General features: G+C 43.7%; 1 protein-coding gene across 6 annotated transcripts in view; it reads right to left on the reverse strand.

The window, feature by feature from the left end:
- LOC135374565 (SH2 domain-containing protein 3C-like) overlaps positions 1 to 15,396 on the reverse strand; it is a 286,980-nt gene that overhangs the window by 27,272 nt on the left and 244,312 nt on the right. For 5 of the 6 annotated variants that reach the window (XM_064607502.1, XM_064607503.1, XM_064607507.1 and 2 more), the window contains one exon: positions 7,940 to 8,057. In XM_064607502.1, the coding sequence (XP_064463572.1) occupies positions 7,940 to 8,057 (118 nt within the window). Of the gene's footprint in view, positions 1 to 7,939; positions 8,058 to 14,649; positions 14,936 to 15,396 lie in introns of all 6 variants that reach the window. The other variant, XM_064607505.1, reaches the window with a different exon arrangement.

Consider the following 15,396-nt stretch of genomic DNA (forward strand, 5'->3'; position numbering starts at 1 on the left):
ACGTGTTATACCTATACATGTTAAGAATTGAGTTCAGGTCACTGTGTGTCCCATTCTACCACGGATTACCCCAATTAGGCAGCTCACCGAATGGTAGAGTGACAAAGCAAGTGGTATCCTAGTTTTCCTCTATGACGACAACAACCGTACATTCCGCAGACACTGCGCTGGCAGTTGAGATGTGTCTTTGCTGGCATCTAGTCTGGTGTCTAGTCTAGGACGAAAAAGGAAGAGCCCAGAGGACTGGTGTAAGGATCATGAAGATTTGGAAGTCGTCGCTGGGCATGCCAACCACACAAGCCAAGGGGAACATTCGCTGGCGTGCAAGTACTGCAACGTGGCATTACCACATGATCCTGCATGAAAGCCATACGACAGGATAAAGGAACATTTGGCGTCGACCCGTCACAAGAGGTTCAAGGCACTGGAAGAAATGGCGAGGAATGCGAACCAGCCTACTGTGTTTGACGTGATGTTCAGACAACGGGAGAAGGACCAGCTCGGGAAGAGCGTGGTGCACGATTTTGTTCCCGCTCTTGCATACGCCCACGGTCCATCGGAAGATTTCATGAAGAAGTACTGCCCCGCAACAAAGACAATGCCGTCATCAAACCAACTACGACGTAAGCACCTTCAAGATGTGTTTGACAAGGATTTTGTGGCGTTACGTGAAGACATAGGGCAGTCGAAAGTAAGTGTGATCGTTGATGAGTCTCCTGACATAACCAGAATTCCAACTGTGAACACTTTGTTATGTGACTATAGCAAAGAGAAGGGGGGCAAGCGCATTGTGCTAATTGATGTTGAACGGGTAAACGCTTGCAATAGCTGTACCGTTGGCACTGTTCTTACTAAGGCTCTAAAGAGTGTGGGCAAATCATAGAAAGATGCGATTGCTTTGGCATCGGATTCAGCCGAGTACATGAAAAAAATGGTAAAAGATATTGCCACGAATCATCATCGCGAAACTTCCAGGGCAGGCACAAAATGGTGCATCTCATCCCGGCGCATGCTGAAGAAGAAGCAAGAAGCTTCCAGACACATCGCCTGCTCTCTGGCAAACGCACATGCTGTTTCTAGACTTTTCGGCGCAACTCTTAAATGCTTGTGCGCTCCAAGCTGGAGCATTCATTCTTTGGACTCAGTTGTGTTCAGAGAGCTATCACTCTTGTGTTTTGCTACCAAGTAGTCTAATAAACCGTTCTCTGTTTATTCGACGACTCGCCGACCCATTTCGCTTCGTGACAATATCTGCGCCACAGAGGCTACATGTGTTTTGCACGTTAAAGACATACCTCACCTCATTCATGTCAGTGTAGATCGTGCTGTGTTTGCAGACTGTGTACCAGACGTTAGATCCATCGTAATTAAGTTTGGCACGCTGTTCAAGCATGTGAATAAGCTCTTGCAGGAGTACTACGAGGTTTGCATCGCAAATGGTACCGAAAAGGCGATATTCGCAAGCCGCTTGCTGTAGTTCCGAGCAGGTGGTCCAGCTTCTACAATTCACTAGAGTGTGTGGTTGAAATGTGGGGGATGTTTAACTGGCCTGGTGCAAAATAATACAAGCAACAGCAAAGCGGCAAAGATAAACACTATACTTGCTGGGCAAAGTGAGAAAGTTTTTGCAAAGGCTGTACTTATGCGGGATACGCTTCAACAGTTAATGCAGATTCAAATTGAGCTCGAGAGCAGGAAGATTTTAGTGGCCCATTACGAGCATCTTGTTTGTGTCAAGTTGCCGCGAATAATTTCTGATCTAATAAATGAGAGGAGTGACACAGCAAGCACTGCCTTGGCAATGCTTCCAAGGGCAGACAGGGAAGATGCAAAAGGGTGTCATGAGGAGTTCTGTGGCACACTCTGTGAAAAGTGGCATAGTACTGTGTTAGCAGTATTATATTTGTTGTATCTGGAAAGGGACATGTTGCATTTTGGAGGGGTCTGCCATGGAGAGATTTTCTTAGTTGTCTCAAGAATCATAGAGTTGTATTCTGGAAAGCCATAGTGTTCGACTGCTTGTGACATTCTAATGCTAAAAGAAGGCACAGCTGAAGGCCTGTTCAAGAAGTGCTGTCTGAATTGTGTATCTTTCACACATTGATATGCTGGGTTCTCGGGGTGACCCATGATTCTGAGTGCATATGAAGCAGCAAAGTAAAACCTACATTGCTGTAAAGACCACTGATTTGATTCTATGTACAGACTTTGTATCGGAGAAGTTCTGAAAGCTCCAGGGACTAAACGCAGTCCTTACTGGTGTACTGGATCGAGGATTTTTAGTGTAGATGGCCATGCTGAACAGTACACAGCACATCCATAATCCAATTTGGAAAGAACAGTGGAGACATAAATCTTCTTGAGTGTGTCACGATCTGCTCCACAGGACTGGTGAGAAAGCACCTTTAGAAGATTTTGAGATTAAATGCCCTTTACCTTGAGGTGTTTGGGGTGAGGAAGGAAAGTCAATTTCCGGTCAAATATAAGCCCAAGGAATTTATGCTCAGGCTTTCCATTAATGTTGTGGCTGCCCATTTTAAGTGTTGGTTCAGGAAATACTCCCCGTACCCTAAAGGAGGAGGTCTTTTCCGGGGAAAACTTAAAACCATTTTCGTGCGACCATTTGACCAACTTGTTTATTGTGAGTTGGAGTTGACGCTCGCACCTAGCAATGCTGGAAGGGGAACAAGAAATTTGAACGTCATGAACATACAGCGAATACCTGACTGAAGGAGGAATGGCACTTGCTATGGAGTTTATCTTTACAATGAAAAGAGTCACACTTAGGACGGACCCTTGCGGTACACCGTTCTCCTGTATGAATGGGCGAGAAAGTGTCGATCCAAACTGGACCCGAAATAATCGTCCTTGAAGGAAATTGGCAATGCAGCGAAACATTCGGCCGCTTATTCCCAGAGTGTGGGGATCCTGCAGAATACCATACCGCCAGGCAGTGTCATAAGCCTTTTCAATGTCGAAAAATACGGACACACAATGCTGCCTTCGGACAAATGCTTCCCTGATGGCAGTCTCTAGCCGCAGCAGGTGATCTGTTGTCGAGCACGCAGCTCTGAAGCCACTCTGGAATTTATAGAGACATTTATTTTCTTCAAGGAAATACATAAGGCTATAATTCACCATGCGCTCAAAAGTTTTCCATAGACAACTTATGAGCGCTATGGGTCGATAGCTGGGGGGGGGGGGGGGGGGGGGTTGAGGGGTCTTTTCCAGGTTTTAGCAATGGAACGACGAAAGACAACCCTCTCGCCAGGCAAGATTAAAGAATTCAAGGAGGGAACCTAAAGATGTGGAAGATAAGTGCTGGATCATGGAGTAGGTAACGCGATCAGGACCTGGTGCTGTAACTTTACTGGATGACAGAGCCCTTTGTAGCTCAGTCATTGTAAAGAATGAATTGTATGCATACTTGTCACTGCCTTCGCTTGGAATAGTCTGTTTCTCAGAGGATGATTTTATGTTCGAGAAGTCACTGCTGTAGTGAGCTGAGCTGGATACATGTTGCATATGCTCCCCAAGGGCATTGGCCTGCTCTTCCAAACTCTGACAAACTATGCCATTTACCTCCAATAGCGGGACAGACAAACTTGTGTAATCCCTTTGATTTTCTTTAGCCTGTCCCGTATAAGTTTTGAGGAGTTTTGTTACAATTTAAAGAATATACAAAACTTTTCCAAGATTCTTTTTTTGCCTGTCTTCGTGTCCAGCGCACCTTTGCACGTGCTTTCCTGAAAGCAACTAAGTTTGCAGTTGTGGGGTGCCTTCAAGAGACACCCCACGCCCGATTTTGTCCTTTACGTGTAGTCTCGCAGTCGCTTGTCCACCAAGGCTTAGAGCGCTTAGGGAGGCGACCGGATGTTTGTCGGATTGACTGTTGAGTATCATTTAAATGATGTCAGTAATAAGATTATTGGCATCTTCTATACTTAAACCTTGGAAAGATGGTGTTAGGAGATTGGCTTCTTATTTGAAGAGATTCCACATTCTTGTGACAGTTTCCACCGAGGTCGACATGTGCCCAGGATGGATGGGGCATTATGCAGTTTTAGAACTACGGGAAAATGATCGCTTCCTCGAGGATTCTGATCTACTGCCCAGTCAATGCTTTGAAACACCAATGGGCTGCACACAGAGAGGTCATACATAAGTGGGACTTTCTTTGTTAAGAAGACAGATAGCTCTAGAAAGTAATATCTTTTCCAACATTTTTCCTCGCCTGTCGACTCTCGAGCTGCCCCATAAACAGTTATGGGCATTAAAATCTCCCCGTAAGAGGAAAGGCGGCGGGAGTTGGTCAATTAAAGTTTCGAGTGCATTCTGATCTACCACACCTGATGGTGGTAGGTATAAGGAACAAACAGTTTGGACCCCATGAAAACATATTTCAAGAGTAACTGCCTCGTGTGTTGTTTTTAATGGGAAATGTTTTGAAGGGAGGGTTTCGATGTAAGAATATCAACACCCCCTGATGTAAGTGTTCCATCAACACAATCTTTTCTAAACAAGTTCCACCACCTGAGTGTCTGCTGCGGATTCAGATAGGTCTCCTGTATTGCAAAACATAACACATCATATCTATCTGCAAGATCCTCGACATCGTCAAGATTCGTGAAAAGCCCTCGACAATTCCACTGTAGAATCGCCATAAAGCAGAGAAAGAGAGAGACATGTGTGGCATGTATCTGCATTATGGTGAAGAGTGTGCTGTTCAAATAAGCTTGCATTATTTCTTTTGGAGGGCCATTATTGGTTGTCTCGGTGTTTTTTTCCGAGCAGCCGCTAGTTCCTTTGGCGATATATCAGGAAGTGAGCCACTCCCCGACAGACTACATTTTGGCTGTCTTTTAGACTGGGAGCTCTCGCTCATGAATGAGCTTTGCGAGCTTGCATCGTCATCGCACTCCATAGAAGTCATTTCCATGGGTGGCGATGACAAAAGTGGCGTCGATGACGGTGACGCCACAGAAGTAAATCGAGTTGTTTTCCTCCATGTTTTCCTCTGTGTCCGGTGGTGTGCTTGTGTGTGCTTCGGTCTGTGTCTGTTTGGTGGCCATTTGTAGCTTTCCTTTGACTGTTGCTGCGAAAGATTTCTCAAAGAAGTATGGCGATACCTTTTCTCTTGCTTCCGGATAACTGATATTTTGTGTGATCTTGAGATGTAGAATCTCCACTTCCACTTTGGACAGGATCTTGAATATGAGGGGTGTTCACCGGAGCAATTGACGCAGCGGTTGGCACCCTTTGTGTCGTGGCCTGCCTGACCACATCTTGCACAACAAGGAGAACCCTGGCATGCGTCAGCAGCATCCCCGTATCTGTTGCAGCAGAAACAGCGCAAGGGATTCGGAATGTATGGCCGCACATCTGCCGAGAGATACCCTACTTTTAACTTGTCAGGTAAGTTGGGCTTATCAAAAGTCAATACAATGTTCCTGGTGGTGATATATTCACCGTTCTTACGAATTTTAATTTTTCGCACGTCGATGATATCCTGGTCCTTTAAGTTTTCTAGGATTTCTTCCACAGGCACGTCAATCAGTTCTGATACTGTGATGACGCCCCTGCAAGTGTTCAGTGTTTTGTGCAAGGAAGCTGAAATCTTTTTACCCATCATCTCATGTGTGTTTAGAATGCGTTCACAGTCTATTTTGTTGGTGCATTTTACGAGAAGGTCGCCAGATCTGATGCGTTTGATTTCAGTAATGTTCTTAGACAGTGATGCTACCGCTTTCTCAATGAAAAAGGGTGACATCTTTCCCAGTGGTGTGCTTTTCTCTTTCTCTGTATCTGAAGAAGAAAGTACAATGTATTTTGAAGTGAACTGTTTTGTGGCCACAATCTCAGTAGAAGAAGAATATTTACCCATGTAGGTTTGATCAATGAGTATTCCAAAAAAGTCACCCGTATTTCATACTCATACGTACAGGAAGGTCCCGGAGTTTGACAACCCATCAGCCGGGGCTTCACCAAGACCCCGACTGCCACCGTTCAAGGCTTCTACCCTTCACCTTTCATCCCCTCGGCACGGTACGGATAACACCTTGGGACTGGGGGCTAGGGTCCGTGGTGGCGCCACTCACCAAACATCAGCGTACGCTGATGCCCCCTGCGGGGTGACCATACTTCTGTTTACGGTGAACTGAAACAGTATCTTTTGGAGGATGCGCCTCAGAACCACGATCTGTTGCTCACTACCTTTTGGGAAGATGCGAGACAAGGTTCCCCGCACTTGTCAGAGGCTGCCCTTACCATTCTGTGCATACCAAATGGGAGCTGTGACGCTGAAAGAGCATTTTCAAAGATGCCACATGTGCGGCGTCCGGAACGCTCTGAAACGTCATCCGAGCTCCTCAAGATGCAAATGATGTTATATGTGAACAAAAATGTTTTGTAGATACCACTCGTGAATGCTGCCACCATTGTTATTGCTGTAAATGTCATTGTCGACTTTTGTAAATATTACTATTTTGTATGATTTTTTTTACTGTCTATAATATTTGCATTTGTGAATGATGGAAATATTCTTATGTGTGTGTATAATAAATAGTGCGAAGCACAGCTCACTCGTGATGTGTGTTGTTGTAGTAAAGGAATGAATGTGGAAGAGATAAGCGAACGAGTCACAAACACCCGATCGTACCACCCTAGTGGCAATACCACCCAATTTCACCCCGAATTACAAGTCAAAAAATGAAAACCCGATTTCCCCCCCCGAGTCTGGGAAAGGCATTTAACCCGAAAAAGTCACTCCCTAATTATAACCCGATGTTGGCCCCATGAGTTTGGTCGAAAATATAACCGGAAAAGGTCTGGCCCCAATCATAATGTTCCATTGGCTAAATCACGGAAAGATGTGATCCAGAACAGGGCCGCGTCGGAGTAGAAAGCAAATCTTTTCTTCCATCTGGGGATTGTACCAGTACCCAAAGGGGGCCAATGCGGGGCCATAAACGTGTCTCGCCTAAATCATGACGTCTGATCACATTAGCAAAGATCCTAGATGCTTCCGCACACTACCTTCATGTGCTAAAATATTTGTGGATTCTGGGAATAACAGGGAGGTTTAAGCCAAAAAAGTCGCTCCCTATGTATAGGAGCCACGACTTGGCACCCACACAACTCCGCAAAGTGCTGTGCGTGGACGATACAGCTATGGCTGTCACCCCTTTGCACACGGGTGCTTAAAGATGTCAATTTTGTAGTTTTCTTTCATGCTTAGGTTGGTTCAGTATTCGTCTCCTGTTTTTCTTTCGAGGTCATCAAACCCAACTATCAGGTAGAGTAGGATTGTGCAACATTTTTCCCTCAACATTAATTCGAGCATGTATTCATTATTCCTCTCAAATTTGCGATTCTACAAATTTATATGCAACACAATTTGTCCCAAATCCGTCCTTCATCCCTCACGATACTGCGTCCGTGTCACGTAGAAAATCCGTTCAAATAGAGGCAGTCCACGTCGCAATGCACTCTTGCCACTGGATATCAAGCCGGCAACTTGGAAGCTGAATTCACCCAGCTGTTGAGATATTCCACTTAACTACGCTAGGAAATGTGGTGTTGTCGTTTTAGTGACTCCTCACCTTGTTGATGACAAAGTGTAGAGGTGACCCTTTCCAGCAGCATGTAAGCACAAAGTCCCCCGTGATTGTCCTATAGAGTTACTGCCTACCTGGTCTTTATTTTTAGGCCTTAATTGGTTAATTTATTGTAATGTTCCACACAGGAGACACCTTGCCTCCAGCCTCGAACACGGGAACGTTAACTTTATTGTTTTCCTCGCAACCTCTCCTCTTCGTCTCCTGCCCACTAAATTTATTTATCCTCTTTTCTCTGTCCGAGCCTCTTCGATGTTCATTTTCGCCCAGGCCCGATATTTTCACTTCGTGCCTCCAAAATGAAAAATAATAAAGATCCTCACCATGCTAGATCTGTGACTAGGAGTGATGCTGGAGCGTCCACTCGAGGATGGTGACAGCTTCTCCACTGAATGGTCCAGGATGCTTGGGTAAGACTGTGTCTTCCCTAACAGCGGTGTCCTTGGAGGGAAACAAGTCCATCAATAGGGGAAGTCACGTAAAAGAGGAAGTAGTGCCAACAGCCCGCCCGGGGAAGGAGGCAAATTGCACCCCTTCCATCAATGTTCTCTACCCTCTGCCCTTCAAGCACTCTGGGGACTCCTTACGTTAAAGGAAGGAAATATATTATTGCACGTACATCTCTGTATCCTTCACTGCAAGGATGGTCTAAGTCGGCACCATTGGTAGTTGCCTTTATGTCGCGTAAACCTGGGTACTTTGCTCTGAATGGCATAATGGAATGTGACCAAATATGGTTCACTCCTAAATATGAGAGAAAGCTTTAGGCTATTTTTCGAGAGAACATGCTCAACTCTCTTGGTCAATCATCCAAGTGCAGCATCTTGGAAACAAATTCCCCTGGTAAACAGAAGCATCCTCTTAAGGGGGAATCACTTCTGCGCAAGACAATAGAGGAAGTTTGTTCACACAGCGCTCAGAAACGGCGTAAAATATTGTCAAAACAGAAGTACTGGCATGTTCTCCTTGCTTTAACCTTGTCAATGACATGTTTTGTAGTATTCCAGGGCTCTCCGTTGCTTTGTATTGAGCCCGAATTTGCAAATATTTTACTTTGCAACACTCTATCGAGATGGCAGCATATGTTCGAGACGCACCAAACTTTAATTTATCAAAAATGAAAGGCTCAACCTTCTCCTCTAAAAAATACGTCACTGACTAGAGAAAAGCTAAGAGAAGACGCCAGTACCAATCTTATGATGATAGTTTAGAGCGTTGACGTGTCTTGCGCGAACAAAAATCGCCCGTACATTTCTGAAGAAGTGATTCCCCCTTAACCAGATACTTCACTGGGGTTTAGTTCATATTTGGTTTTTAGGCAACCTCCCTATTTGTGTTCATCTTCATCGTACATTTCATAATGAACCGACGTGTTTCACTACAGTTTCAAACATGTCCAGCTCGTAATGGCGGTGATTACATTTGAATCTCTTGGGTAGTTTATACTAAAAAATCCGTATTTATCTTCTTTACGCGAGTAGTATTTTGGTGAAAAGACCAACGCGGAAGATTGTGACCTTGAACGACTACTTTAGTCTGAAGCATGTAACGTGCTCTTTCCTACTGGTTCTCACTATTGCACGCTAAAACCGGAACATTCGCCAATTACGCGTTAAGAACAAATCACTGTCCCGAATGATTCATCATTTTTGCACCAGAGTGGGGAAAAAAGGGACGAGCACGACTTTTGTGGCATCAAGCACTGACGCGAATTCCCACACAGAGCAGTACACCTCCCATTATGAACAAATTGGGATGGAGAACAGTATAACTCCCCAGGTTTGTTATTCTGCCGGACGATGTTCATGAGATAAAGCTCAGTTTTTGGAGTGTCAGCGACCCCGATGCCATGAGTGCACGCGGAGCAGAGTTCAGTGTATGCCGCGATGGGGTCGTGGCAATGCTCTATTAACCACCAAGAAACGGAACAAAATGCGCCTTGTGCTGTTACTGTTCTTTATTAAATATAAGACTATCGTAAATGAGCGGGACAAAGTAACGTGCCACTTTAACAATATCCAGCACTGTCTTTCAAGGGACGTACGCTGTAGTGTTTAGAGGAGGAGGAAAGAAAAAAAAATTTGCAGTTCAGTTCTTTGTAATAATATAACCCTCGTGGTCATCCTACCGTTTACAAATAGCGAACAATAAAGGACAATGTTTAACGCACATGTGATACAGCGCTTATAGTAACAAAAAAAAGGTAAACATATAGTATAAAATAGGTAAATATATAGTATACAAACGTATAGTAAACATTTCCTGAAAAAATGTTTATGTACGTATTCATAGTGTGAGACGTTTTACATAACAGAAAACGATTAAACGTTTCGTAGGAAAACGTTTATATACATACACGTGTCGCTGTACATTTATGCAAACAAAAATGTTTAACCGTATCTTGGGAAAACATTTAAATACGTATACGTGCTGTTGAACGTATATCTAACAGAACACGTTTAATCTGTGAAACGTGTTACAAAACGCGTTTCTTAAGAAAACGTTTAAACATTTAATAGAGAGCTCTAGCAGCAACATTAGACTTCTCCTCCACCAATTTGCTCTCAAACACAAATTATCACCATGCAGAACCATCAACGTCAACTAGTGTTGCAATGGACCAGCCAAAGTCATTAACGCAACTGATACGACCAAAATTGCTTTTATCTTCTTTCTTTCTTTAGTTAGCGCTGTGAAGCAACTCTGGTTATGAGTAGGATGGACAGACTGAGAGTCCACCCAATATTCCTCACCCTTATGAAGTCTAATGAAGGTGCATTCAACCTGCTCAGATAACATAGTAGTGTAGAAGAAACACAACAGATATTGAACTAAGGGGAGGGGAATTCCTTGTCCTGGAATTCAGGAAACACAGGCATTCACTTTGTGCGCGGATTACCGCCCAATAATTCGTCAAGTTATGACGTCCACACCATTCTTTCCCTGTTGCTGCAGCTTGAGGTCGTTTATTTTATATATGTTGAGCGTTGCTGATTAGTGTTGATGTTCAGTGGCTGACACCATCATGGTTTTATCTAAGCACTATAGTTGCGGATAGAATTTGAGAGAGTGAGCCCTCAATGAGCCGTATAACGTAGCTAATTGTCGTACCAAGTGTGGCTATTATGTAACAACACTGGATGCCCAACTGATGTCGTCCACCATGGGCATATCAAGTGGCAGACGTACAAGTGGGATGTTTGGGATGCAGTTTATGGCCAGGGACAGGGAGTGAAATCACAGGGCTCAATGAAAACTGATCGACATAATGGACGTTAATTTCTCGATGCTTTTACTATTCCAAAGATGGTATTGCGCTAACTCCAGTGGTTTTCAAAGTATAGTTCTGATTCTGAAAAAGCAGAATTCTCATTAGCAGCTTCGTGTGCACGAGAAAAAGATGCAAAATCGAGGGCTTTCAATGACTGTGAAAAATTGCGGGCCTTGAAATTTCCAGCCTTTGAAAAGGCCATTTTCAAATTCCAAGGTATTCGAGGCTTTCAAGGACCAGTGGGAACCAATTTAGAAGCGTACCGTAATTTCGCGTGTATTAGCCACGGCTTACGCGCAATTTGTTTTTTCAAGGGCGGCTTACCTGATGACTATTTTTCCCTGGTACTTTCCTAGTGCACTGTCTTTAACGAAAGGGCTATATAATGACTCTGGAACAGCACCACCCTGCCAATGCACGAACAATACATAACAGGGGAGCATCCACATTGGATGGACTGACATTCCTGATGCTTTGCCGAAGCTGTTTAATGAAAGTAGTGATTCGTGTCTTTTGACTGCCACTAACCTGTTGACAAACAGGGGCAAAACACTCAACAAGGTATCTTGGTACAACACTAAAACTGACCTCTCTCATTGTACACCATACAGACCCTGGAGTATGGACCACAGGGTTTGACCTTCTCTATGGTCTCCTTTGTGGTACAAATGAGCCGTGTCGTATTGCCTGCGGCTTATCTGTCTAAAAATTTTCGAAACTTTCCTAAAAACTGGTCCTGCGGCTTATATGCGTGAAATTATGGTAATTGAATTTTTGCGGTCAATGTGAGTGAAGGAAGTGGTGCCTCTTGTTGGAGTCATGTCTAACGTTAAAATGGGACGACGCATCAATGTGAAACTGAACAATATCACAATTATGAGAGGTATGCCGCACGAGCACATGTTTACAAAGGGATGAAAGGATACTCAAAATGACCAACGACTGGGTCGCCCTGCCACAGCAGTGATTAATGAAATTGTTCATAACAATCGCCAATGAAGCATTCGGATGACAGCAGAAGTTATCAAGAGAGCATGGCAAAGTGGCACAAACTTCTACCACTCACAATGCATCACCAATATATAGGGAATCTCAGTCCTGCAAAACCTATCTTAACTCGCTTGACCCGTGTCCATTTTTATGCACCGGACAAGATCAGGGCTACGATGCCAAAACTACAGAAAGGATTTCGTACAAGGTGACCCGCAGTACTGTTTCAGTTTTATAACACATTTGTGCGCAAAAGCGTACGTTACCATTTAAGTTTCAATATCATAACAGATCTTCTATCGACAATATCATTAATTACTGCGTAACCACCTCACATCAACAGCATCACATAGTGTACAACTACAGCACCCCTCCTGGAACAAACCAAAGCCCTGAACAAAAAAAGAAGTCATTCTGGGGTGAACCAGAATGGAACAGAAACCACAACAAAATTTTATGCTCCGCAAGCAAACTGAAAATATATTTTTGGTTGGAGTTGAAAAATTTGGCCCACAAGCGTATGTAAGACACAACCTCAAGTGCGGTGTTTGGGTAGGAAACTCCAGAGACCTCCTCACATTACAACAATGTGCAGAAGCACAAGACGTGCTCCTTGTTCTTGTCTATAGACCTTGTCGCATTACTCTCAAACCAGTCTGTGTGCGCTTTTTAGCCTCGTTCCCAGCAATGACACAACAGGGGCGGACTGCCAAAATCGCTCTTCCCATTGGGATGAATACTGGTGGTCGCCGTCTTTAGTGACTTTAATGAGTATGACTGATAAAAATGCAACATTCCCTATAACTAGTCATCTGGACAACATCTGAGCAGCGCATCAATGTCGGAAACATCACGGTAAAAGAAGACGCGTGCAATATGCACACTTGTTCACGTGAGGATATCTTTTCTACACAGGTTCCCGAGTGGGCGAAAATGAAAGGGCATCAACTGAACATGAACGAAAACACACACAGGAAGATGAAGGAAGTCCACAGTTCCTATGACCACCACGGGGAGGCAGCACTAATGTCTATAGGTCACATGATAGGATTTTCCTTCTTTATTTCTCTCCCGGATGAACAGGATAAAAGGCACTATCTTCGCTGCAATCAATTTTCCTTACACCGTGTGAAATTGAACCAGTTCGAACCGGTTTCAAACTGTTATCTGTTCACTCCAAAGCTGGACAGTTTTCTTTGAACAGAAACGAAAAATGAAACAAGAAACCCAACAAGAAAGGGGGTGCCGATTTCAGCATTAGACTGATATTGGTAATGATATGTTAGGCTGTAACGACATAACTATAATAATTCTTCCCCACCACACAATTTTTTAACACCCCTCTGTGCTTGGGATTCTGGATAAACCACTGTGACAGTTGTCAGTTTTACAAAGTGCGCAGAAATGCACTTACAAGAACTTCACACCAGCCCAGCTTGAACTGGTAAGACTTTAATTTCCTGTTCGTTTTTAAATTTTTGCCCGAGTTATTAATGTTCGATTACCATGAACAGAAAGGAGCACGTATGCTGAGCAAATCACACATGCTCTATGCTCTCATGTGCCATAGAACAGCTATTAATATTGAAGGCTAACCTCTCACACATGTTGATGATCAAATAACAGCCATTTCCCAGTGCTCAACCCTGAGCATTATAACTTTGGATGTCTGTACTTTTGCATATCTAGACTTATATATCCTGTCTGTATTAAAGCGATTGTTGCGAAGATGAAAAAGTACCAACGCTCAGACCTTTTTGCAACAAAGAAAGGCAAGGCCTGCAAGTACAGACATGACAGATTTTACCAAGAAAATAGTGGCGTAGTACCCACTTATGTACCCCTAATTTGCGTTGTCAAGGCACCACGAAAGCAACCACACAATGTGCAGAACTGTGCAACACAAAGAACCAACCAGGGCAAATCATGTCTTAGCATTAGGAACAAAAAGGAGAAGACAAAGGATGATACTTCATAGTAGACAAGCCTGAGAATGGACAAACTGGAGGAATCACCATACCAGACAGGTTCTATTGATTCTTTGTGTTTACCCATGCTCAGGCTTGTCTACAAAGCTTGCTCAAATTTACACCATATTATCGAGACAAAATAAATTAACGAATAATCGACGAAACAAATTAACAAAAAAATTTACCAGCTGCATGCCCTTGGCACAACATTGTCACGTCACCAACGCTTCCATAGTGAAACATAATAAGAACATGTTCTCCTGCAGTACCCAAAATCTAGTTTTTAGGTTGTCCTAGGAAACGTACCACCTCGCCCAACTGTCCACATTAACTGAGTACAAATCGGTTTTAAAGGAGTACAGAGGGCCATCAAAAAAAATTTCAGATTGAGAGGGCCGATGAAAATGTGTGTCATTTTAACCGTGTAGCACGAAAGGTTTTGACGCGCGCAATTTGTTTCCCCGACAAAAAAAAAAAAAAAAGAAACTAACCTAAACATTGCTCACCCTCAAGGGGGAATCACTTCTGTGCAAGACAATAGACAACGTTTGTTCGTACAGCGCTCAGAAACTGCGTAAGATATTGTCAAAAAAGAAGTACGGGCATGTTCTCCTTGTATTACCCTTGTCAATAACACATCTTGTACAACTCCAGGACCATCCGCTGATTTGCATTGAGCCCGAATTCGCAAATATTTTAGTGTGTGACACGCAATCGAGATGGCAGCAGACGCACACAGCTCAGCCTTGTCCTCTAAAAAATACATCATTGACTAGAGAAAAGCTAAAAGAACATGCAGTACCAATGTTAGGACGATCGTTTGGAGCGTTTCTTGTGCGAACGAAAATCGCCCATAGATTTCTGAAGAAGTGATTCCGCTTTAACTCGCCACTCCACGTATAACGGGAATGAGAAGGTATGATGTCATGTGATGGATGATGTTATAAGGACAAGTTGTTCTGGTTCGCCGGGCAGTGGGGGTCAGCGTCTTGTCCCTTTGCCACCGTAAACCAGTTTTGCCAGTTGTCCCGGAGAATTGGGGATAGAAGGAGCCATTACCTAGCCAGGAGCAAGGCTTTTTCAGAACCCTGTACAGACAAGTAGCAGACAACATTTCTTTAGAGCAATCAGCGAGCGTTCTCCTTATAGTGTCAGCACGAGGTTTCAGGCAGATCACAGGCTGGTACTGCTCTCAACCGCCGTTGTGCACAGTCGCTTTTTGTGGCGTACTCTAAATTCAATTTCTGCGATAATTATGACCCTGTGGTATGAATTACTTCGTATGGTGCATCTTACAGGCCTACTTGACAGCTTTATAGGGAGAAAAAGGGGTGTAAAAAATTACTTCCGTGCTACATTAATTAACACATTTCACGCAATGTGAATATATTTCTATCCCGTTTTACAACTTGCATAAGATACATGTGAGCAAGTGTCTGTATGGGTATCTTATTGAGGCAAACCACCAGGAAGTACAAAAATTAAGATGTTGTCATTTTGACTCAATAAGACGCTACCATACTCTAGGAGGATGAATCTACTGAAGGTC

Source organism: Ornithodoros turicata, unplaced genomic scaffold (genome assembly GCF_037126465.1).
Source record: "Ornithodoros turicata isolate Travis unplaced genomic scaffold, ASM3712646v1 Chromosome78, whole genome shotgun sequence".
NCBI classification, from domain to species: domain Eukaryota; kingdom Metazoa; phylum Arthropoda; class Arachnida; order Ixodida; family Argasidae; genus Ornithodoros; species Ornithodoros turicata.